The 23,635-nt window shown below is 37.1% G+C and overlaps 2 protein-coding genes across 2 annotated transcripts in view; one reads left to right on the forward strand and one right to left on the reverse strand.

The window, feature by feature from the left end:
* ANKMY2 (ankyrin repeat and MYND domain containing 2) overlaps positions 1–22,823 on the reverse strand; it is a 32,248-nt gene extending 9,425 nt beyond the window's left edge. Inside the window, exons 1-6 of the mRNA XM_004677122.2 lie at positions 22,513–22,823; positions 15,348–15,412; positions 12,840–12,978; positions 11,090–11,188; positions 6,161–6,321; positions 22–236 (exon numbers count right to left, since the gene is read on the reverse strand). Of these exons, the coding sequence (XP_004677179.1) occupies positions 22–236; positions 6,161–6,321; positions 11,090–11,188; positions 12,840–12,978; positions 15,348–15,412; positions 22,513–22,579 (746 nt within the window). The 5' untranslated portion in view covers positions 22,580–22,823. The remainder of the gene's footprint in view (positions 1–21; positions 237–6,160; positions 6,322–11,089; positions 11,189–12,839; positions 12,979–15,347; positions 15,413–22,512) is intronic.
* A 340-nt stretch (positions 22,824–23,163) lies between these two features.
* BZW2 (basic leucine zipper and W2 domains 2) overlaps positions 23,164–23,635 on the forward strand; it is a 50,663-nt gene continuing 50,191 nt past the window's right edge. Inside the window, exon 1 of the mRNA XM_004677123.2 lies at positions 23,164–23,294. The gene's annotated coding sequence lies outside the window, so the exon portion shown is untranslated. The remainder of the gene's footprint in view (positions 23,295–23,635) is intronic.

Raw genomic sequence — 23,635 nt, forward strand, 5'->3', positions numbered from 1 at the left:
GCAACATTGTAAAAACAGTACCTTTTGATCAAAGTGTCCATTTTATTCTCTCCATCTTTTAAGAAACTAATACATTTTTGAAAGATACAGCTGATGTAATGCATTTTCATAGCCAATACTTCATTCATGTCTCTTTGTTTCATACACTTTTCACAAATCAAATCCATTACTTTGTAACATTTATTCAGAGCTGCTTCTTCTGCCAGCAGAGGATTCTCATTTACAAGCATCACAATCTAGAAGAAATGCCACTGAATTCAAAATTCCACAAGACTTTTCCATGTATAAATTAGTCAGTTTTGATTGACTAATTGGCTTTAAGAGATTACCATATTAAGTATTTCTAAGGGACATATATTTACTGTGTTACTTCAAATTAGAATACAAATTGCCACTAAGCAAAGTTATAAAATTAAAACATAAGGATGATGACATCATGTAATTTCTTGACCTCTGTAATATCAAAATTCTCATGTGATATGCCATGCAACTTAACCAGGTATTGGTATGCCACTCAGAGTAGAGGATTTACTATCTCTGTTAAAAGCACTTTTACAAAAGATAAAACACGGCCCATTTACATTCCCTTTATATATAGTATCAAGTCACTGAACAATCATTACTTTTAATAATATTACTGAGCTTTAAGGCTTCATGGCTGAGTGAAATGCAGATCTCATTAATTCCTATTAATTATAAGGAAATGAGATTTTTACAGAAAGAAGTCTACAAAGGATATGCTACTTTTCAATTAACTTATTTCTCTGTGGAAATTTTCCTAATATGCTCCTAGTAATCTACAGTAATGAGAACAGTGCAGAAATGAAAGCACAAAGAGATTCTAAAGCATATCTAATGCATGAGTTCACACTTCCCATATATGAACAAATTCAGCTCATATATAGTATAACAGAGAATAGTTTATTATAGCTTTGTTTTAGGGCAGATTCCCTTAAGGAGGTCTAAATAGCAAAACTATAAATACCCACAGTGACAACAATAAAGTAACCATGAAAGATGGGCACAAATGCACACACAAAACAGAAAGTGAGTCTCAGTGCTGGCTACTACCATCTATCCAGGGAAATGTAAATGTTTGGGAAGAGCAAATGAATTAAATCCTTCAGGCATGAAGACACATTATTTGTTAACTTAAATAAAACCTATACTTTGCCTCCTACTTGGAAATTTAGCATACATGAAGTAGTCCTGTGAAATTAAAATGTGATTTTGAGCAATTCTTGATTGATGAATAATCTAGGATTTTATTTAAAACAGAGCACTCAAAAATAAATTAGTTAATTTCATGAAGTATGATCACAATCCATACTGGTAAATTTGCTGACAACTTTCCCCACAATAACACATATAAAATATTACCTTGTGTCAGAGAACACTAATTAATTACCTGTTTCTACTTCTGCTATCAACAGCAATTATTTGATGTTGTTTGTTTAATATTTTCATAAACAGTACTTACAATCAAACCACAGGGTATTAATTATACAACTAGGAGTTCTTTTTAAAAATCTTAACAGCACCCAGAAAAATGACTTTTTTGATTTAAAAGACACTAGAATTTAGTTATTTCTGTAATATAGAGCAACGTATACAAAGAAAAATCGATAAATAACCATAGCTTTATAATGCACTTGCTGAAACTTGACACAGTTGTACATAAGAATAACAATTGACCTATTGTAAATCTCTGTAGCATTATATTAAGTAATGAATATATTTCTGTATGCTTTAAAAGTCTGACATATTGCAGTGCATAAAGAATACAGTGACATTTTAAATTCTTTTTATTTTTTAGAATCCATTTTTAAAAAGGCTAAGTCAAAAATCTGAGGCTGAAAATCATGTTACCACAAACAGGATCACTTGCATGCTCTGCCTCTTGATGACTCATAGGATCTATTACCATTTTCCCTGTCATTCTGTTTTTCTCCTTTATCACCACTGTAATCTGGGCATCAGCACAATTCCCAAAGTCCCTTTTGAAAACAAGCACCCTTATTGCTATAGCAGCCATTTAACCAAGAACAAATGTAGCTGTCTTAGGTATACTTTAGCTAAAAGATGAACTGTATACTGAGAAAAATTTCTGTGCTTATTTTAAAAGACCTTTGGCTTTAGAGTGTGGCTATTAGAGTTACTTTCTTATAATTTTCCCTATGAAGACAGTGAAATGGGGCGGAGCAAAGGAAAATGTGCTACCACAAAAGCAGCTTGCTATAAGCTTTATTCTTAAGTATGGATAAGTAGAAAAGCTTTCAAGTAAATAGAGCATCTATAACTAAAAAAAACAAGGTTCGGTCTGAAAGAAGGTACAACAATCATAGAATATTCTCTATTATAAGACCAAATTTTATAATCTAAAAATATAGAAGGTAGGCTGTTACATTTTCACATCTTTAAAGTTTACCTATTTAAATATGCCTTTTTTCTAATTTGCCCAAAATATACCTTTAAAGATAACTGGAAGTATATTTCTTAGGGCATTTAACCCATAGAGATTAAGTTCCATGTAAACATCAAAAATTACTCTACAGACTCAATTATTGCAATATTGTGATTGTTGCGATCTCAAGGGAAATAAGCACGGATACAAAGGCAATGAATAAGAAAAATATAGGGAAGTTCTTTAAATCAATTATATTTACTCTAATTTCCTGTAATGTCCAGGTTGGAGAGAGAACAAGGGCATCAAAACCATACAAACTCTCCATTGAGAAATAGTATATCCTTAGGAAAAATACTGTCTACTCCACACCATGTGAAAAGAGCACCATGGAGAGGGAGATACTACTTAGGGGAATTCTGCACGTGGGAGGGAGAGAGAGTGACACAGAAGAGGTGAGATATTTTTCAAAGGTTTAATTATGTGTCCTTTATAATCACCAGAAATACAAAATTGCAATTTAAGGCTGATTTTTTTTTTTGCCCATTTAGTATTCTTTCAATAAAATACTGAATTTGGTACAAATTGTTTCTTTTATAAAACAATACATCATAATAAATACAGTGGGGGGGCTATAGTTAAGCCTGTAAGGCATAGCTGAAAGTTACTAAGAGATTAGCTCTTTTTTAAAGCTTTTTAAATAAATCCTTTTAAAGCTGTATTTTGAAATGTAAACTTGATAAAGTTAGTAAATCTTAAAAGTTCTCATTACAAGGAAAAATTTTAACTATGGTGATGTTAACAAGACATTGATTATTGTACACTGTATACAAATATCAAATTGTTATGTACATATCAAACACATATGTGATATGTAAATTATACTGCAATTTAATATATAAATGAGCAGACAGCCACACATAGATGGGCTTTAATACCAGCTCAGGTTCTAACTTGTGATGGCTGTGATGGGCTGGAACTCAGCTCTTGAGAGTCAATTATAAGAATTTCAGGAATTTTGTGAAGCAGTGTTAAATACAGCCCATATTAAAAATTGAGTTATAGAAATATACAACTCAATTATATTCAAACCAAAAGTAACAACTACTAAAAACTTATCACGTCTTAATTATTTTTCTGCATTACTACTACTATTATTATTGTGTATTATGCCTATGTGGTGGAAACAGTATATAATGGTTCTATGTACTGAATTGTGTCCTCCTAAAACTCATATTGAGCCCTATCTTCTAATATGAATGTATTGAGATAGCTAAGGAGGTAAATAAACATTGAAGAGACCATCAGGGTGGAGTCCTGATACAATAGGAGGAGCAGACACAAGAGAGCAGACTGTCTCACTCTGCCATGTAAGGTCACAAAGAAAAGAAAGCTGCCTATCAGCCATAAAGACTCGTCAGAAATCCAATCAGTCAGCAGCTTGATTTGACTTCTCAGCCTTCAAAATGGTGAGAAAATTAATGACTGTTGTAATTCACCCAGTCTATGGGATTTTTATAACAACAGCAGATTAAAGCAAATTTTGTGCTACTATGCATTTCTTCCCAGCTCACCTTTAGTGATAAGATAATTTGGAAAATCAGAAAACAATAGATTCTGCTCATCTGTCTTATGGGAAAAGATCTGCTAATTTATCATCTCTCTTGAAGGCCCAAGTTATTAATCTGTTTGAAGGGCTACATGACAAATGTTTCTATGGGTTTGTTTGCTCCTTCAGCTTCAAAGATTGTATACAAAAGGTTACAGCAATAAAGAAATAAGGCTGCAATTTAGAAATGATAACTTCTTAGTTTTCAAAAGGTTTTTTATGTGAACTGTCTACTTACTATCTACTTTTATAATAGTGTTCAGTGTCCTTTTGTAATAGATATCTAAGGAAATCTATTTACTATAATATGGTAGCATGTTAAGGGAAAAACCTCAATTTTTAACCCAACTCATTATCTTACTCATCAAACAGCTCTGAAATACTAACAAATCTATACATAATCACAAATGAAGACACATGACACTGAAATGTGAAAAAGAGTAGTAGGATACAAGAAGCTTTCTGTATGACTCACTGAAGAAATTATACTCATTTGGACTGAATTTTAAAAAAGCACTTAAAAAAGTCTATCTTTAAAAAATATGAATAAAAAGTCAATGAAAAATAGTTCAGAATGGCTCCAAAAACTTCTTAGTTAAGCCACCTGAATTTACAGATTGGTCTACAAACTTTGAAAATCTGTGATTTAAGTAATATGAAAGAACTATATTACTTAAAGGCATCAAATAACTATTTGCATTAAAAAAATGTGTTCAAGACAAAAGTAGTGATAAAGGACTGATCACAAAAAAATACAGAGAACTGATGAAACTCAACAAAAATAAAGTAAACAACCCCATCAAAAAATGGGCAGAAGAGCAAAAAAGACACTTCTCCAAAGATGAAATGCAGATGGCCAACAAGAATATGAAAATATGTTCAACATCACTCGTAATAAGGGAGATGCAAATTAAAACCACAACGAGATACCACCTCACCCCAGTGAGAATAGCACATCTTCAAACAACTAGCAGCAACAAATGTTGGCGAGGATGTGGAGAAAAAGGAACTCTCCTGCACTGCTGGTGGGAATGCAAACTAGTACAACCACTATGGAAAACTGTTTGGAGGTTCCTCAAACTGCTAAACATGGAGCTTCCCTATGACCCAGCAATCCCACTCCTAGGTATCTACCCAAAAGACACAAAAACACTGATTCAAAAAGATACCTGTACCCCTGTGTGTATTGCTGCTTTGTTTACAATTGGAAAAACATGGAAGCAGCCCAAATGCCCAAAAGTAGATGACTGGATTAAAAAGATGTGGTACATATATACAATGGAATATTACTCAGCAACCAAAAAAGAGAAACACATGTCTTTTGCAGCAACTTGGATGGAGCTGGAAAAGATCATGCTTAGTGAGATAAGCCAGAAAGAAAAAGAAAAATACCGGATGGTTTCACTCATAGCAGGAGTATAATGGACCAGGTGAGAAAATAACAAAAACAATGAACAACCATATACCAGAGACATTTTGCAGGGGTGGAGTGGGGAAAGGAATCAGGGTAGGGGTGGGGGTGGGGAGGGGAATGCACGGGATTATGGTGATGGCACACGGGTGACTTGGTGATGGGAAACCTGCGGGGATTACAATTGAAATGGAAAAAAAATGTACAAAATGATGTAAAAATAAACTTTTGTAAAATAAAAATATATATATGTAATTTAAAAAAAATGTGTTCAGGATTACATTTCAGAACATTTCCAATAATTATTATAGTAGATGCCATGAATGCCCCATCCAGATCCCATTTACCAGACCTGAGCAACTGACCCCTGCCCAGAACTGTCGTCATTTAAAGGAGCCACCTGACTTGCTCTTCTCTGGGAGACTGTCCTTTACTTTGGAAAAAGACCTCAAACAAGACAGATGATTCCTCCCCCAGAGTCACTAGTGATCCACAACTGCCATGAGATGAAGTGGAAAATAGGTTTTAGCCGAATCCATCTCTGCTTTCCTGCCCTCTGCCCTATTCTGTGCCCATCACACTTTCCCAGCACTACAGCTCTCCTTCTCTGTCTTAACAATATAGCCCCTCACCAGCTCCACATTTATAAAGTCCAAGATACTTACCCCACATAATCAGAGCAGTTTAAACCCTGAAGCATTATTTAAATTTAAAGCAAATATAATCAACACAGTACCTTGACAGGATGCAGATTTGTCGTGGTAATAATTTTGTGCAGCGGGCCTGCCAATTTAGGGGGTAGCTTCGGCTCTTTATCCAGTCCCTGGGGTTTAGTGTAATAATCCAGTCTCTCCCGAGGAAAGAAATTGTTGATGATAGTCACACAATCATGTTGCCCTTTTAATAAAATCAAAGAAGTTCAGTATTTCATTATTAAAAATAAGACATTTTCTGGGCTCTCCCTGGTGCACAATGGGTTAAAGCACCACATTATGAAGCACTCTGAAGCCACTGCAACACGAGTTCGATCCCCAGCCAGGGAGCTGACTCACATGGTGCGGCAGACCTCTCTATATCTTTATCTTTTTTCAGGAAAGAAAGGAGATTAGAGGAACAGAGTAAAAAGCAATGTTCAGCTTCCCACTGATCTTAAAATACTTTATAAAAGATGTTTGCAATTTAAATGGCTCTTCTCTGCCCTTACACAAATGATCGTATTTTCCTAACCATATCAGATTTTCTTTCCATAGAATTTAAATTTATTCCATATAAAGTTATTTTATTTTTACTGAAAAGCTTTAATATTAGAATTTGAGGTAACTTGACCTTTTTATAAACTAGAGTAAAAGCTTTTTGCTCCTCTACCACACATGGTTTCTCATAGCTCCCTGAACCTCATCTCTAAGTCATCTTGAGAGGTAAACGCAGATCTATGAAAGTAGGTCTTCTCTGGTCAGGCTGGTACTTTGAAAGTGTGTCCTGCTGCTTCCCCTCCCCACTACCACTCCACTAACTTTCTGGAGCAAGTAAGTGGCCACTGTTGGCAGGAAGTCAGAATCTACAGGGCACATTTGCATTTCGAGGCTCTTTTGAACTCTCTGGAAGAGAGACTTCCTCCTCTGTGCCTGAGAAGAGTTGAGGGTCTAATGGTGGAGAATCTTAGGAAGGGTAGACACTAAGCTCTTAAAGAGTGGTCTGCTCTGGTAGGCTGACATGCCCCCTCCACCCACTTGTGCAGGGTCCCAGAAGCATCTGGTTGATCCTGCTGATAAGAGCTGACCTGCAAGGGAACTGTGCTGTGGATCAGGCTGATCTGGTAACTGAGGCTGGCAGAGGACTCAGCTTAGGAAGTTGCTGAGGAACTCAAGCTAAAATGGTTTCCAGCTTGTGCCTCAATATCTGGTAAATTATCTGCTAGTTTCTTGACTCTAGGCCTGCAGGTAAGGAGACGTTGGCACTGCCCTCTATTGTCAACTGAATCAGTCAGCTTTACTGGACGCCTATAGGAAGCCTCCAGTGATAGTTTATTTGGTGAGGTGTGTAGACATCAACCAAATCCACAGCTACCAAACAAGTATACTTAAATTAAGCAGGTTAATTACAGTATGTAAACAGGCTTTCACAGACTACAGAAAGGTTCAAAATTTAAAAGTTAATAAGCAAAGTGAAAGAGGTAATTCTGGTTATCGCTGAGAGCTAAAATAGAAATACAGAGTATTAGAAGTATAGAATATATAAATATAGAAAATGAGCTAGATGGAAATCTCTCAAAACAAAGGAATTAGATGGCTACAATGTCAGAAAAAAAGTAGAAATAAAGGAATTAAACAAGTGACAATATGCAGTGATGAAACCAAGAGCAATATAATAAAAGTGAAAAGTTTAAAATATTTCTATTAGAAAAAGGAAAACGACAGACATGCCAATTATAACTATTATTTCTTTTTACTTTGAAGACTGAGGTAATTCAAGTTGAAAATAAAATGACATTGAATGGCTATAAAACCCAGAATACTCTAATAAAAACAACAAGGAAAAACAAGAAATCAATAGCTCTTTCCTTATTACATATAACCAGGGAGAAATGACAGTGTGACGGCGGTGGGAGAGAAATTCCCTGACAGTAGTGGGCAGTAACTATAAGTTACTTAGAAATAAATTTTAAGAGAAAGGGAACATTTAATTAAATGTTAAAAGGACTGATGAGAAAGCATCTAAAAATGCTACTGAAAGACCAAATATAAGGTTAAAAAAATACAGATTATATGAAGTCTTAACATCACAAAAAAAGCTAATCCTCTATAATAATTACATGACTTTAGTAAAATCCAACAAGAACTGCAAAAGAGTTTTGAGAGATATTTGTATTAAAGAGGAATGAGAGGACACTTGCTCTACTTTAAAAGTCAGATTGTCAAAACAATATATTATTAATAATATAGAAGGTGACAAAGAGATCTCTGGAAGAGAATACTGGATCCAGAAAAAGATACCACTACATAAGAGAACTTCACTTACTTAATTCAGTGAGGAAATGTTGCGTTTAATAAATGGTACCAGCACAACTAGTGCTAAGTCCAGGAGGACATGAACTCTTTAAAAATACATTTTAGAAATAAAAAAATCACAAAAAAATTCAGAAGGACATTTATGAAGTGACTTAACCTGTGCTGAAGATCACTTTTATCAAAACAAGAAAATGTGGAAGATGTAATTATAATTTTCTATGACAAAAGATCCCATATAATGCCAAAGGAAAATAAGACATAAATTATTTGAAACCAAAGGCTAGTATCCATAATACAGAAAGGCACCTCAAAGCAATACAAACAACTCAAAGAAAAAATGAAAAACAAGTATGGCAGACAATTCACAGAAAAGAAATTACAAATGACCAACAACAGAAGTTCAACTTAATTATAAAGAAGGGAAGAAAATCACAACATATCATCTTTCAACTCTCAGAATGGCTAAAATAAAAGCATGAAAACAAGATCTGATGAGGGTGTATGAACTCCTATACCTATTGGAAAGTAATTGATATTTACATTAAAATTAAAATACGCACTTTTTGTCTCAGTCACTTCTGGGTATGTCTTACAGTTTCTAAAGCACTATCATATAAAAATATAAGAACTGGGATCATTAGTACATATTTTATAGTTATTTAAAAAACTAAATTATATCAAGAGTAGAGATCTAATGAACTGTGATATCTATATAATGCAGCTGCTGAAATAATCAAATTTATTTATAAATCTCTACCTTCAATTTTTTATTAATATAGTAGTATCAAGAAACAGCAAAAGAGCATTATTGTTAAAAGCACAGACTCCCTCATTTCTATTCTAGCCCTTTGACTTGAGAAAGTTACTTCACCTCTCTCTGAGCTCTACTTTGTCACATCATTAACATAATGAGACTGTAGAGTTATAAAGAACTTGAGATACTCTAATCCCATGGTTTTATTGCAAAGACCACAAAAGTAAGGCTAGTGGAGGTAAAGGAATTTGCCCATGAACTTAGAACTGATTAATAGTAGTCATAAACTGAAATCCAAGCCTTGAGATCCTTAATTCAGTGTTTTGTCCTCACTCGGTTGACCCTCTCCAACATCAACTTAGAGATAAAGTGGGGACAACTCCAGTGCCTCTAACTGTGGGAGATAAAATACTCACTGAAGTTTGCATGGGAATCACATACCATTCTCAACTCCTCTTGAAAATGAAATAAAACAGGAATATTTGCTCTCACAGTGCTGACATCAGGAAACTCTGGATTTACACAATGTTAGCTACTATAAGAAGCTTTAAGATCATTTAATAACAAAATTTAACACAATATGAGTACTATCACCCACATTTGACTAACTTCTACTGTATCTTGACTTATACATATTTCTTCTGAAAACCTATATAATACAATGAAGGCCTTCTCTTCTATGCATTTCAATAGTTAGCCATGGAATCTACTTTCACGCAGTCCAGCGGTTAGCCAATAATTTCCATGAAGGCATGAACAGCCTCTGTCCTGTTCACCACTATAATCAAAGCACCTGGAGAGATGGTTAGTGGATAGATTGTGAACCTTAGTTGTTTAATGAATGATTAGTCCCCACAAGGCCCCTTACCATTCTGCAAATAATATTTCTATCTTTGCTTTTCTTTCTTACTTTTTTTTTAAAGGTCTATTTATTTATGCATACAAGAATGGGGTACAAGCCAGAAGTGTGGGGGATGAAAGCATTCACCAGAGCCAGAATGGGGTGAAGAACAGGCAGATGTACTGAAACACACTGCTGAGGGAAGCAGCAGGGGAGACAGGAGAGGTCTGCTGCACCATGTGGGTCACCTCCCAGGCTGAGGATTGAACTCGTGCTGCAGTGGCTGTGGCTAGCTTCATAGTGCTATGCCACAGCATTATCTTTGCTTTTCTATCAGTGTTCTAACTGCTAACTCAATGGAGTCAAAAATACTAAGGATCAAATATTCATTCCAGCCCTCCCCTAAAATCCCTATAATATATACAGAAACAGAATTAACACACCAAGAATTACTGGACATAAATAATAAATGTTTGTGGTTGATGAGGAAGACAATGAAACAGTTATGTATCAGATTGTTATTATGCTCCTTCCTATGAAAGAATTGTATCATGTTATACGCTTTATTTACAATAGTATTTGATGGCATTTATTTAGCACTACATATAAAGCTCTTTCAAATCTCTCATTTCATTTTAATCCTTTCAACAACTATACAATCCTATTACAGTGAGGAAACTAAAGGTGCAAATCTTAAGTAACTTCCAATTCAGTAGCACAAATCAAAATTTCAAGTCAGGATTGCTGATTCCACCATTCCTGTTTTTAAACATTAGGTTAAACTACTTCCTTTAGAGAAATAAAAATATACTCATTCAAAGTATTTGACTACAATTAAAATGCCCCTGCTATTCCCTGTATCTCACTAAGTGAAAATTCAAAACAGCTACTCATTATCTCCAAAGTACCATTAGATGTTTTATTAAGTTACACAAAATCTAGTAGGCTGTAAACATTTAAAAAAAAAAAAAACAAGCAAACAAAAGGTATTTGTACCATAGGCATTTTTTCATCGAGGAAATTGTGGGTACAACCTAAATTAAAATTCCATTAGAAACTCACCCACAAAAGCTGCCATCTGAGCAGCTGTTCTTCCTACCGAGTTGACAACATCTGTCTCAGCACCAGCTTCCAACATCACCCATGTGATATCTTTATTACCTAGAGTTAAAAGAAAACTTACCTGTTAGAATTAAGGAACATACAATTCCAAAAACCACTTTGAAACTGTCTGTGCTATTACCCCCACCTTAGTTTTATGTTGCCATCTTGTAAATTTTTTTAAAAATATCAACTATAATTAAGAGTGAAATGCTAAAAGAACCCACAATGATTGAACTTCATCTGCTGGAAAATATATCAGGAAATACAAAAATAGCATGGAACTGAGTATCACTTTTTTAATGAAAAATCACACTTTTCTTCAAGATATGCTTAGTATAAAGTAAAAACAAAAGTATCAAACAAGAAAGAAGAGGAAACCCTTTTTAAAAGCTACTAACCTATCCTATCTCTCACAATAATAGGCCCCAGAATAACCAATAGAGTTGGGAAATCTATCTCTGTATATCCTTTCTGCCTTAAGATTCACAGTGTATTCTTTCACTATTGGAATCATTTCAGATACTTGCTATTTTAATCTATACTTAATGAAAAGCATTTCCCATAAATGTTTGTTAGTTTGATTTATTAGCAAGTTTTAATTCTGATTTCCTTACAAACAGCTCCTGTAAAATATTACAGGATCAAAGCTTATGCAGCCTTCACATACATTTTGTCAGGCTGCCTTCCCACATGGTGGGGCTCACGTGTACCACCTAAATCAGTGCAAAGAAGTTCCTATGCCAATGTTGGGCATTATCTTTCTTTTTGCCAAAAATAAGTGAAAAACGATCATTTTAATGTTCTAATTTGCATTTCTGATTATTAAAATGTTCTTTAGGTTCATTAGTTTGTATTTCTTTTGTGTTCTTTTCAAATTTCTGTCCAATTTTCTATTGCAGAGTTTCTATTTTATTAATTTATTTGTAAGAATTTCTCATATATAATGTTATGACCCTTTGATATATAAAATAATTTCCTTAGTTTTTTTGTTTGTATTTCAACCCTGTATGGTAACCTCGATGTACAGAAATGTTAAATTTTGAAGTAATCAAACTTATCAGTGTTGATTGCTCTAAGCTTAGAAATGCTTTCTTGATCTAGAATTATCAAAACACAGATTATGATACTCTTAAAGTATTATAATATCATATCACATCATTATTTTCTTAAGAAACTACAACAAATATAGATAAATCCATATATCCCAATTGCTTTTATTTAGCAAGTTATAAGCACCATGAATCAGACTACATTCTTAAATGGATCATTATACTTAGTACTTAAACTAGACACGTCTATAACAATAGGTTATTTATTTTAACTTGGCAATTTTTAAGATTTTTTTAAATAAATGTACACAATAAGTATTTTCTCAAGAGAACAAAGAATTTGCCTATTACTTCAAAATATGAAAACACTAGAACTTAAAAAAATAATAGGTCCAGCCTTTCAACTCTTTATAAGAAATTGACTCAACTGATTTAAATGAATGTATCACCAAATTAATTATGCAACATACATTTCATACATTTGTTATAATACATTTCATACAGTATAACTTTTCAAAAATCAATTTTCACCATTCCTTTTCATAAAAATTATCTAAAAATTACCATAACAATGCACTTCATTTTAAGATATATATACTTAAAACAAATCTGTACAGGTGACTAATAGTAATATTCTAGAGTAAATGCTAAAACTTCACCAGAAAGAGCAGAAAACATGAGGGCTGTGTATCCATGTTCGTGTTGATGACAATTTACATCAGCTCCATGTCGCAAAAGTAACTTGCACATATCCAGTTTCCCTTTATATGCAGCATGCATTAGAGGAGTCATTCCATTCTTCAATAGAAAGAAAAAGTACTAATTATTTAACTTCCCCCTAACTATGAACAATTTCTACTAGTCAATTAAAAATATAAAATACAGTGAGCTACTAAAATAATTTTTATACTCTCTTCTTTTATGTCTATTTCTTCTGTTGGATCTTCCATACCCTGCTGAGGGAAAAAGTTTTATCTCAAGTATTCCTACAGATTAGCAAAAAGATTATTTGTTCAAGCTCCTAAAGTCAGGGCAAGGATCTGGATCCCCGATTTATCAGAGCATTCATTTCTACATAAATTATCAGCTCCTCAGGAAACAAGTACAAATGAAAAAAAGAAGTACAAGAAGTACAAAAGAAAATAAATTTATACCAAAATAATCCTAGGGAAAAAACCCTCAAAATAAACAGAATGCCTATCAAAGGGAGGGTGGAACACAGTACAGTGTATTTACAGCATAGCATGTAGTGAAGCTTTTTAACAAATTAATCTGTTTTATTTTTGTTGAAACCCCAAAATGTTCTTCTTACGACTGAATATTTCATTGTATAGATATTTTGTTTATCCACTCATGTGGAAAGTTTTTTGAGCTGATCTACGTTTCATTTTTCTTAGATACATACCTCGAATTACTGTTCATGTGGTAACTTTTATGTTTCATCATCTGATGAATTGTGAAACTGTTTTCCAAAATGTTTTACATTCTTAGCAGCAATGCCTGAGGGTTCCAGAGACTCTACATCTTCAACAATACCTGTTATCATCTACCTTTTTTAGTACTGGCATCCTAGAGGGTAAGAAGTGGTATCTTATTGCTGTTTTAATTAGCTTTTCTCTATTAGCTAAGGATGAGCATTTTAAAGTGTGTATTAGTTATTTCCAATCATCTATGATGCAATGTTTATTCAGATCCTTTTTTCACTTCCAATAGGGTTATTTGTCCTTTTTATTATTCAGATGTAGGAGTTCTTAATACATTATGGTTAGAAGTCTCTATCAGATATAATTGGCAAACTTCTATGTGAACTTTTTTCAGCTTTTTGATAACATGATTTGAAGTAAAGGTTTTTAATGTTGAGGATTTCCAATGTATTTTATCTTTCGTTGCTTGTATTCCTGATGGCTTTTAAAATATCTATTACTTTTACAGTTTTCTTGATTTGTTTCTTGCAATTTTTGAGTATCCCTTACTCTTTTTATTCTAACTTCATGAGTTAAAATCTGAGAAATACCACAAAATTTTAAAGTATAATAACAAAAGCTACAAAATTTTATCTATCAATTTGGACACATAACATAGCTTTTGATAAATGTAGTATTTTCAATTCTAAATCACAGGAAACTTCTATTTCTTCTTCTATACAAAGATTATTTAGAATTATACAATATATCAAGTTATATTTCTTATTATTTGGAACACAGTTTCATTTTCAATGTGTTGTGTGAGTTGTGAACTTGTTGAAATTAACTAAAATTCCTTTTTAAAACAAATTTTTATTAATGATCCATGTAAAAAGGACATGTACTATTTTTTTCTGTTTTTTTTATATAGTACATACAATATTAATTAGGTACTCCAAATTTTCTGTCATTACTTTCTATTTACTGATTTCTGAAAGATGCTACTGCGGCCTTACTAAGTTCTCCTTTGAATTCTCCCTTTTCCAAATAAAAGTATATAAGCTTATCAATAATTGTTTAAGATAGGCATGTTTTGGTAGATTATCTATAATAAAGAGATTTCATCTACTAATTTTTTGCTTCTTAAATTATTTTTTTCTGATATTAATTTTACTTCCCATATATGGACAAAACATAAACAAGGCCCCTTCCCCTTCTGCACGGGAAACTGATATTTAGGTAACTAACTTTCTAATACTAAAATCATGCTGGTAATAGGGCAGCTATTACACTCAGCTATTGGCTGCCACATTGGATGGCCCTATTAGAATAGACAAGATCCCCTTCATTTCAGAAAGATATTTTGCATACCAATTGCTCAGGAAAGTTAAGTTTAGATTTAGTTAACATTGCCTAAAAGTAGAATTGCTGGGTTAAATATGTGTACATTTAAAGTTGACGTACATTCTAAAATTGTCTCCAGAATATGATGCCAATTTACAGCTAATCTATTACCACCATACAGAACTCTAATGTTTCTCACACTTCACAAGAAATGCTGTATTTTGTTTAGTTTGCATTAATTTGATTGATAATAAACTTAAACATGTTTTTGCATGCTTATTTTTCTTTTGCTTACATGTCTACTTATATTTGGTTTAGAGATTAATTTAACTTGAGCAAAAACAGTAGCAAACAAAATTCTCATATTAGACTTTATATACTATCCATTCTCCTATGTGGTAATTTTTTTTTTAATTTTACCTCATCCAAGCAGTTAACACGGACATTCTTGCTGGCTAATAATGTTCCAGCTTCTTGAACAGTACCTTTCGGAAAAATGATAAAATAAGGTTATATAGGTATTTATCATTAAAATGGATAAAAATAACATCAAGGAAATAAACTCTAAAAGATTATCTGCAAAACTAAAACTAGTCAATTTAGACTACTAAGAAATAAAGCATCCAATCACAAACTATTTACTCCATAACTTATTTACCCAGACCAATAGTCAAAGAAACTAAAAAAGCTCCATACTGTTTTTACTTTCACTAGCCTTAGAGTATATTAAATTGTTCACACTTATTTTTTCTTTTTGGTGGTAACACAATAATCTCAAAGGACAAGACAGAATATTGAAACACATCTTAAATGGTATCTAGTCCAACCCACCATTGAAAACTTAAACTCCAGTCAGTGTAATAACTGGCATTCAAAATACAGTCACTATTTATATGTTGTCACCACTGGGCCCTATGAATTTATGGCCTGCTTATAAAACAATTCTGGGTTTAGAACTGCATAGATAAACACATCCTTAAAGTTTGGTACTACATAAAAATTCCATATGGTTCATATTCAAAGTCTCACCCTGGAAGTTAGCTTATTATAAACCTAAGCGGTCAGCACTCTAACTTTGGAAATAAGCTGTAATGAGGCTTTAACTGTCAGGTTTTTCCAGTCTTCTGTTAGTTAGACATACTGACAGAAGCAAGTAGTTGCAGAAGAGAATGTTGCTATTATCATCTTTAATAATAGCCAGTCATACAATCTGCCAAAAATGTTCTGGTTTGACTGGGAATAGAACAATGAAATTGAATGTTCTCAGGGAGAAAGGATGAGATAAGCCTCTTCCCTAAAAAGACATAAAAGAATAGAAACATGCCCAACTAGGAATTATTTCTTCTCCTTAAGCTGAGAATTATAGTTGCAGAATGTGCTAAATTCTGCTAGTCTTCTGGAGTTAAAGATGATATGCAGAAAAAAAGATTAGCAAGCTTCTCTTCTCCCTGATCTACTTATAAAGTAAGTCACCTGAATGACCCTCACAACAGAAGGGAGACAGAAATGTCTCTTTTTTTGACAAAGAAATAGCTCTATTAGGGACACATCAGGTGAATAAACTACAAGGTCTTAGATTAAGATAGCAACTACTTTGTAAGTAGTGTCTCTTTCTGACCCAGTACTCCAATAGAGAGCAACTGGTATTACTGGCTGGATGGCTACAGAATGAGAAAGGAAAGCCTGAGACCAGGGAAGAAAGTTCTACACAGAAAATCACACATGCCCGTGGCTTCTCATAAGTGACTCTCAAACATCTTTTTTTTTTTTTAAAGATTTATTTATTTGTACATACAGAACTGGGGTACAGGCCAGAGTCTCAGGGGTGGGGAGAGGCTTCACCAGAGACAGAGTGAGGAGCAGAACTGGCAGATCGACGAAGTACACTGCTGAGGGGAGCAGCGGGCGGGTCAGCAGAGGTCTGCCACGCCATGTGGTCACCTCCGGGGCAGGCGGGAATCGAACTCATGCGGAAGTGGCTTTAGCTTCTTAGTGCTGTGCTTTAACCCGCTGCGCCACCAGGGAGGGCCGACTCTCAAACATCTTTATAGAGCAATTAAAACAAACAAAAATTCCCCATACCCTGAATTCACTTGAGGAAGCTCCTTCAGCTGAATCCCATTATCCACTGAGAAATAACTGAAATTATTTTCCATTGACCAGGAGACATTAATGAGGACAGTGAGAATACAATAGGGATTGTGAGCAAGTCAAAACGTGGGACATGTTAAAAAGGGAATTACAATCATAAGTACTTGGTTCATTTTAGAGAACAGGTCAATAGTTCTATAAAATGTTTAACCCAATGGCTAACAATGTAAGTTAAATCTGTCCAGACAGGGAGCAACTTTAAAAAAAGATGTGGCATGCAGTCACACATCACTGAAGGCCAGTTGTCGGAAATGCAGAAACCAGGATGTGAAAATTTTTCTGAAATGGTTTGAGTTTCTAAGAAATAAAAATATTTGAACAATAACTGAGCAAAATGCCCCAAGAGTAAAACTTGCAATGATTTCTAATTTGGTGCTCTTAACAACATTAGTAGGAAACTTTAGGAGGTTTGGAATAGTCCAGCAATATAAAACACATGGTTTATGCAGAAGATTTTTATTTTTTGTTATTCCTTGCTGTCCATTGTATACTCTCAGACAGTATTTTGCAATTAAGTTTAAGAGAAGAATTGCTTTGCTCTGGGAAAGGAGTTAATCTGATTTAACATCGTAATAAACTCTTAAGATGGAGAAATTCACTACTATAAAGTGGATATGAAATGGGGCAATACTTATCATCATTGAAGACAAAAATTAACAGACCTATAAATGATGAAAGTAACATTTAATGCTTTGCTTTCCCTTTTGAGAATTTCTTGAAGTTACTCAAATCAAAGAAGAAAACACACAACCTAACCTGCCTAATGAGGATAGGCCTGATCAACTTAACTCCATGGACAAACATTTAGCAAAGACGTGATTTTAAGAGTGATGTTCTCACAATGTTACTGCCCTTTCTTCTATCTGTGTGGTAGCCCTTTCAGAAGCACCATGAAATAGAACTACTGTAAACCCCTCATTTTCTTCATGTACAAAGCTGAGCTAGTATTACCCATTCCACATGAATCTGAAGAGTACCTGGGGCATGTCCTACAAGGGAGCACACAGGAAGCCCTCAGTACATAATCGATGCTCAGATATTTTACATTCAGAGAAGCACAGTAGCATTCATTGTGACATTTTAAATACACAGATCAGGATCCTAAGTCTCTGTTGAAGACCAGCAAGTAGCCAAAATAAATAAAAATGGGAAAACCTGTGTCATTTCTATTTCCAGTATTCCATCAGATAACTATGAGATTTGGATATGAATGGGTTTCAATGATTGTTTAGTGGAATCCCCAAAAGGGATTAATTTATGGATTCTATATGCAAGTTAAGAATTAAAAAACTATTTGGTATATTAGTTGTTGTAATGTTTACATGTAAAAAGATTTAAAGTCTAAATTTTAAAAGAAAATACGTCAATATTGATTTTAATCAGATATAGAAAGCAACAGCTGTATTTTAAACTAATGACTTCTAATTATGACATGTTTTGAAACTGAAGTGAGTTTTCTGAAAGTTCTTCTATATGAATCTTTTTAGACTTTTTATCAAAAATGGTCTTAAATTAGGATTATGAAACAATGCATAAAAATTAGAGTTATCTAAAAATTTACAAGACCATATCAATAGAATAAATAGCTAGAGGTGAAGTCACTCAGAAGAAACTGTCCTAAAGGTATCCAAAAGCAGTATGCTCTGGTCTCTAGTTCCCACCTATAGTCTGCTTAATTTCTGGAAGGCAGTGACAGCAAAAGGGAGACACGCAAATCTTGCTGAGTTTATTTGAGATAAGCTAAGAAGACAGGTCAGACTTGGTTGAAAATTGTTAGTTCCAAGTACTAAAATTACTCCCGTGGCACTTCTCAAAGTTGATAATTTTGCCAATGGGAAAAAAATAAGAACTCCATCCACTAAACTACTTTAAAAAATGGCTCTGGGGCCCTCCCTGGTGGTGCAACGGATTAGCACACAGCACTGCAGGCTGGCTGCTGCCGCCTCAGTGCAAGTTCGATTCCCAGCCCCGGAGGTGACCACATGGAGTGGCAGACCTCTCCTGACCAGCCCACTGCTCCTCTCAGCAGTGTACTTCACCAATCTGCCTATTCTGTTCCCCACTATGTCTCTGGTGAATACTCTCACTGCCCCTGCATCTCTGGCCAAAACCCCAGTTCTGTATGCATAAATAAAATAAAAATAAAAAGCAGACTCTGAATACAAATATAAAATTTTGCTTATGACCTTTATTCAACTATAAACCAAAATAATTTTACAAATTAAATGCACACAAAAGTATAAAATCATTACACAGTTCAACTTAAAATCGATGTCAATTGAGAGATCATCTTTTGCTGAAATTAAATTGCCTTTCAAAGTGAATATAGGGGGCCCTCCCTGGTCATGCAGCGAGTTAAAGCACAGCACTAAGAAGCTAAAGCCACTTCAGCATGAGTTTGATCCCCAACACTCGAGGTGATCAACATGGTGCGGCAGACCTCTCCTGACTCACCTGCTGCTCCCCTCAGCAGTGTACGTCTTCAGTCAGCCTGTTCTGCTCCCCACTCTGTCTCTGGTGAATCCTCTCACCCCACCCCCACACTTCTGGCCTGTACCCCAATTCTGTATGCATAAATAAATAAATCTTAGAAAAAAACACAGTTAATATAGGATTCACTGCTATATTGTGCTGGTTTCATTACTTATTTAGCTTGATTTCAAGTCTGCTATATTTCTGAAATTATGGACCAAGTGATATCTCAGCTCTGCTGAGACTTGAACAAGTCACCTAACTTCTCAATCCCTCAGTATCTTTGTCTATAAAGTGAGATTACCATATTAATAGCCAACAGAAATAGTATTTTAATTGCTTTGCATATACTAATTATCCCACTTCATAACAATGTTGTAAAGTAGGTACTAGTTTTCACATGGAGAATCTGAAGCTCAGAAACAGTAACTTGCCCAAGACTGTATCACCAAATGACTGCAGTGTTCCAAACCAGGTCTTCAGGGCTAACTATGCTTCCATGCCATCTCACGCTATTGCTTCAACATGATTCCTACTTTATCAAGATGTGATGAAAACATCTAAAGAGCTTAAGATTACAACTGTTTCATGATAACACTCAAAATATGTTGGCTATGTTCTTTTCTCATATTAGCCATTTCTTCTCTTTGAGATGTACAGTGATATCTCACAGATCTTCATTTAAAAAGAATGTATCAGGGCCTCCCTGGTAGCATAGAGGTTAAAGATTCAGTGCTATCTATCTATCACCAGACATCCAGGCCTGAGTTCATCCCTGGTGCTAATACACATGGTGCAGCAGGCCTCTCCCATCTTGCCTACTACTCCCCTCAGCAATATATTTCAGTAGTAAATCCTCCTGTTCTGCTCCCCACCCTATCTCTGGTGAATCTTCTCACCCTCACCCACACCTATGGCCTACACCCCAATTCTTGTATGCATAAAAAAATATTTAAAAAGAATGTATCACATACTAAGCTCACCTTATCTTTTCTCATAGACTTGAGCTAATTAAATCAGTGAAATGTAGCAAGGGCATGTTATGGACCCAGAAATCGTAGATTTAAATTGTGTTTTATTTAATCTTAAAAATAAAAACCGGTGGTCATGTAAGATTATATCCGAGGATTTCACACACACATTCACTCTTTCAGAGAACCGTTTTTTTTAAAATATTTATTTATGCATACAGAACTGGGGTACAGGCCAGAGGCTCGGGACGGTGAGAGGCTTCACCAGAGACAGAGTGGGGAGCAGAACAGGCAGATCGACGAAGTACACTGCTGAGGGGAGCAGCGGGCGGGTCGGAGGAGGTCTGCCACGCCATGTGGTCACCTCCGGGGCAGGAGGTGCAGGAGGGAATCGAACTCATGCGGAAGTGGCTTTAGCTTCTCAGTGCAGTGCTTTAACCCGCTGCGCCACCAGGGAGGGCCTCAGAGAACCATTTTATAAAGCTAATCACTCACTAGCTTAGATTTTTGTGAGAATGGGATAAATATGGATTGAATAAAAACAATTTGCTTTTCTGGTGGAGTGTGAGTAGCTCATTTATCTGTTTCTGCCCAATACAGTACCTGGCACACAGCTGGGATTCACATGTTTGCTAAACTGAATCCCAGAGTCATGAGAGGCAGAGAGAAAGTATCCAGAGAGTGACAAGCAGAACAGAAAGAAAGCCCTGCCAAAGAGGTTATCCAGAACGGTGCAGAACAAATAAAAATACCAATTCAAAATTCCACATCCTAATCAAACAATACTGGCTATATAGCTGCGACCAACTTTGATCTGTTCAAAGCACATGGTACCGACTCAGTTCACCAGCACTTGCTCAGTTCAAATTACATTGTTTTTCTCCTTCCAACTTTCCTTGTAGTGTAAAGAATAAATTTACCTTACTCACTGGAGATCTGGATTTGAGTTTGGCTATCAAAGACTGTAAACTGGGAAGCCTTTGCGCTACAACCATTGCCCTCTGGCCATCCCAGAGCAGAGGGAGCCAGCTCACGCTGGAATTTGAAACAAATACATTTAACTAAGCCCACAGCACCCATTTCCCGCGCCATCACCGTGCAGAAGCCACGTCGTCATGCTGATATCACCTGCCAGGTAACAGGACTTTGCAAAGTCCCCGAGTGGAACTTCCACTCAGGGAAGGGTGGGGGGGGAATGGTTTGTGGAGCTCATCCAGAACCTAGTGTCTCCCTCCCTAAAACCGTGGCGGAAGTGGGGCTAACGCAGGGGGAGTACAAAGAAAGTGTGGATGAGCGCACTCTACTTAGAGGATTGCAGTAGAGTTAAGTGTATCCAACCTCCCAGCATCTCCGTGGGATCCTGCTGCGGCCAGAGGTTCCTAAAAAGAAGCGGATCCTGGACGCAGAGCGCTTAGTGCGGCACATTTCAGACCTAATTTTGCGCTCCTGTAAAGGACCGTTCTCCTTCGGAGCTCCTTCCACCCCCAGTCGGAGGCGGGGACATCCCAGGGATCCAGATCTTTCGGCCTCCGGAAGTCGAAAGGGCCCTTCAAGACACCCGTCTAAGAACCTAAAACTACCAGGCCACTGTGGCCAAGACGAAGCGTAGTAAAAATCATTCCGGGCGTTTTGAAGAATGTATATTTTGGGGCTCATACCCGGAGTGGACGCTAATTATTACCCAAGCTAGGACCTGGAAATGAGTATCTTTCCAAAAGCTGATTCAGAGGACGACGAGCCGCAGCAACCTATGCTCTACCCCCTGCGGCGCTTCGCCCGCCCCACCTCTCCACCCGCAACTGGTCCCAGACTAGGGAGAAACGCTATTTCCCGTGGGTGGGGGTGGGGGGCGAACCTCTACACTCGCGGAACTGCAGCCAGAGGTCAGTCAGGCCAAGGGGCGCCACCCTGGCTGCGCCACGCCCCCCAGCACCCCTCTCCCCGCCCTCGCTCGGATTGGCAACGCGTGGGTCCCAGTCCAACACCCATACCTTTCCCGATGACTTCCAGCAGCTCCTTTTCCTCCTGGGTCAGCTCGCCTTTCTTGATGTGAACCATTGCTCCCGCCAGCTTGAAGGTTGTGCTGTTCCTTTGGAAGAACTGGGAAGAAAAGACGTGTCAGCGTGAGGAATGCCAGCCGCGATCGGGCAACTCGAGACCTGGACACCAAGTAGCCAACCGCGGAAGTGTTCGAATACTCTCCTCCCTCTCGCTGGCTGGCGAGCAGCAGGCGAGCTCCGGCGAGCCGCGCGGGCCGTCTCCGCAGGCCCAGCTGCAGTCACCGCCCCCCTGCGCGTCATTGGCCGGAGCGGGAGGAGGAGCTGCAGGTTGCGGCAGTCTCAGACTCCCATTGGAACTGCCTGAGGAGGAAAAAACCACACGGAGATTATCAGCGGGGGGGTGGCTAAATTCCTCGTACACGTTCGCCACCATTACCCTGTAAGGGTCGCATATTTGGAGACGCAAAATATTCAGTAGTCGCTCTGTGGAATTTATGTGTCTTGGTCTGGATGCTGAGGGTGTACAGAGCCCGGCGACCCTCGCTGTTTCCCCCTTTGATTTCCCGAGAGTGGCGCGGTCCGAGCCCGGGGCGGGCTGGAGGCGGGGGCGGCGCGGGAGGCGGGGCTGTGCCAGGCTCCGTGTGTCGATGTCAATGTGTCTGTCCTTCACTCCTCCATTGTCTGCTGCCGCCGTTGCTGCTGCTGCTGCCACTGCCGCTGCCGGAATCGCCGCAGCCTCCAGCCTCGCGCGTCGCCGCTACCTCCTCAGACAGGTGAGGGGCAACCCAGGTGGGGCAGGGATAGCAGGGGGTTCTGCGGGAACCCGGGTCGCCGTCCCCGCAGGGAGCTTCCACACGGGCCGAAGCTAGTCGGGAGGAAGCATGTGCCTTCTGGGCGTCTTCCTGTCTCTAGTGGGCATGCCTCTTCGCCACCCCATACAGATACCGCGGCATCGGTGCTCTGGAGGGAAGACCTAGCACTCGCCACGTTTGTCCGCCGGGATAGACTCTGGCCGGCGTGCGGGCCGTGGCCGGCCACGCGGTGGGAAGTGGCGGGTGCACATCTCGTGCGTGGCACCGCCAGATTCGGATCCGGGAGAGACTGGGACTTGGGC

The sequence above is a fragment of the Condylura cristata genome, unplaced genomic scaffold (assembly GCF_000260355.1).
Source record: "Condylura cristata isolate star-nosed mole 26May11 unplaced genomic scaffold, ConCri1.0 scaffold00005, whole genome shotgun sequence".
NCBI lineage: Eukaryota > Metazoa > Chordata > Mammalia > Eulipotyphla > Talpidae > Condylura > Condylura cristata.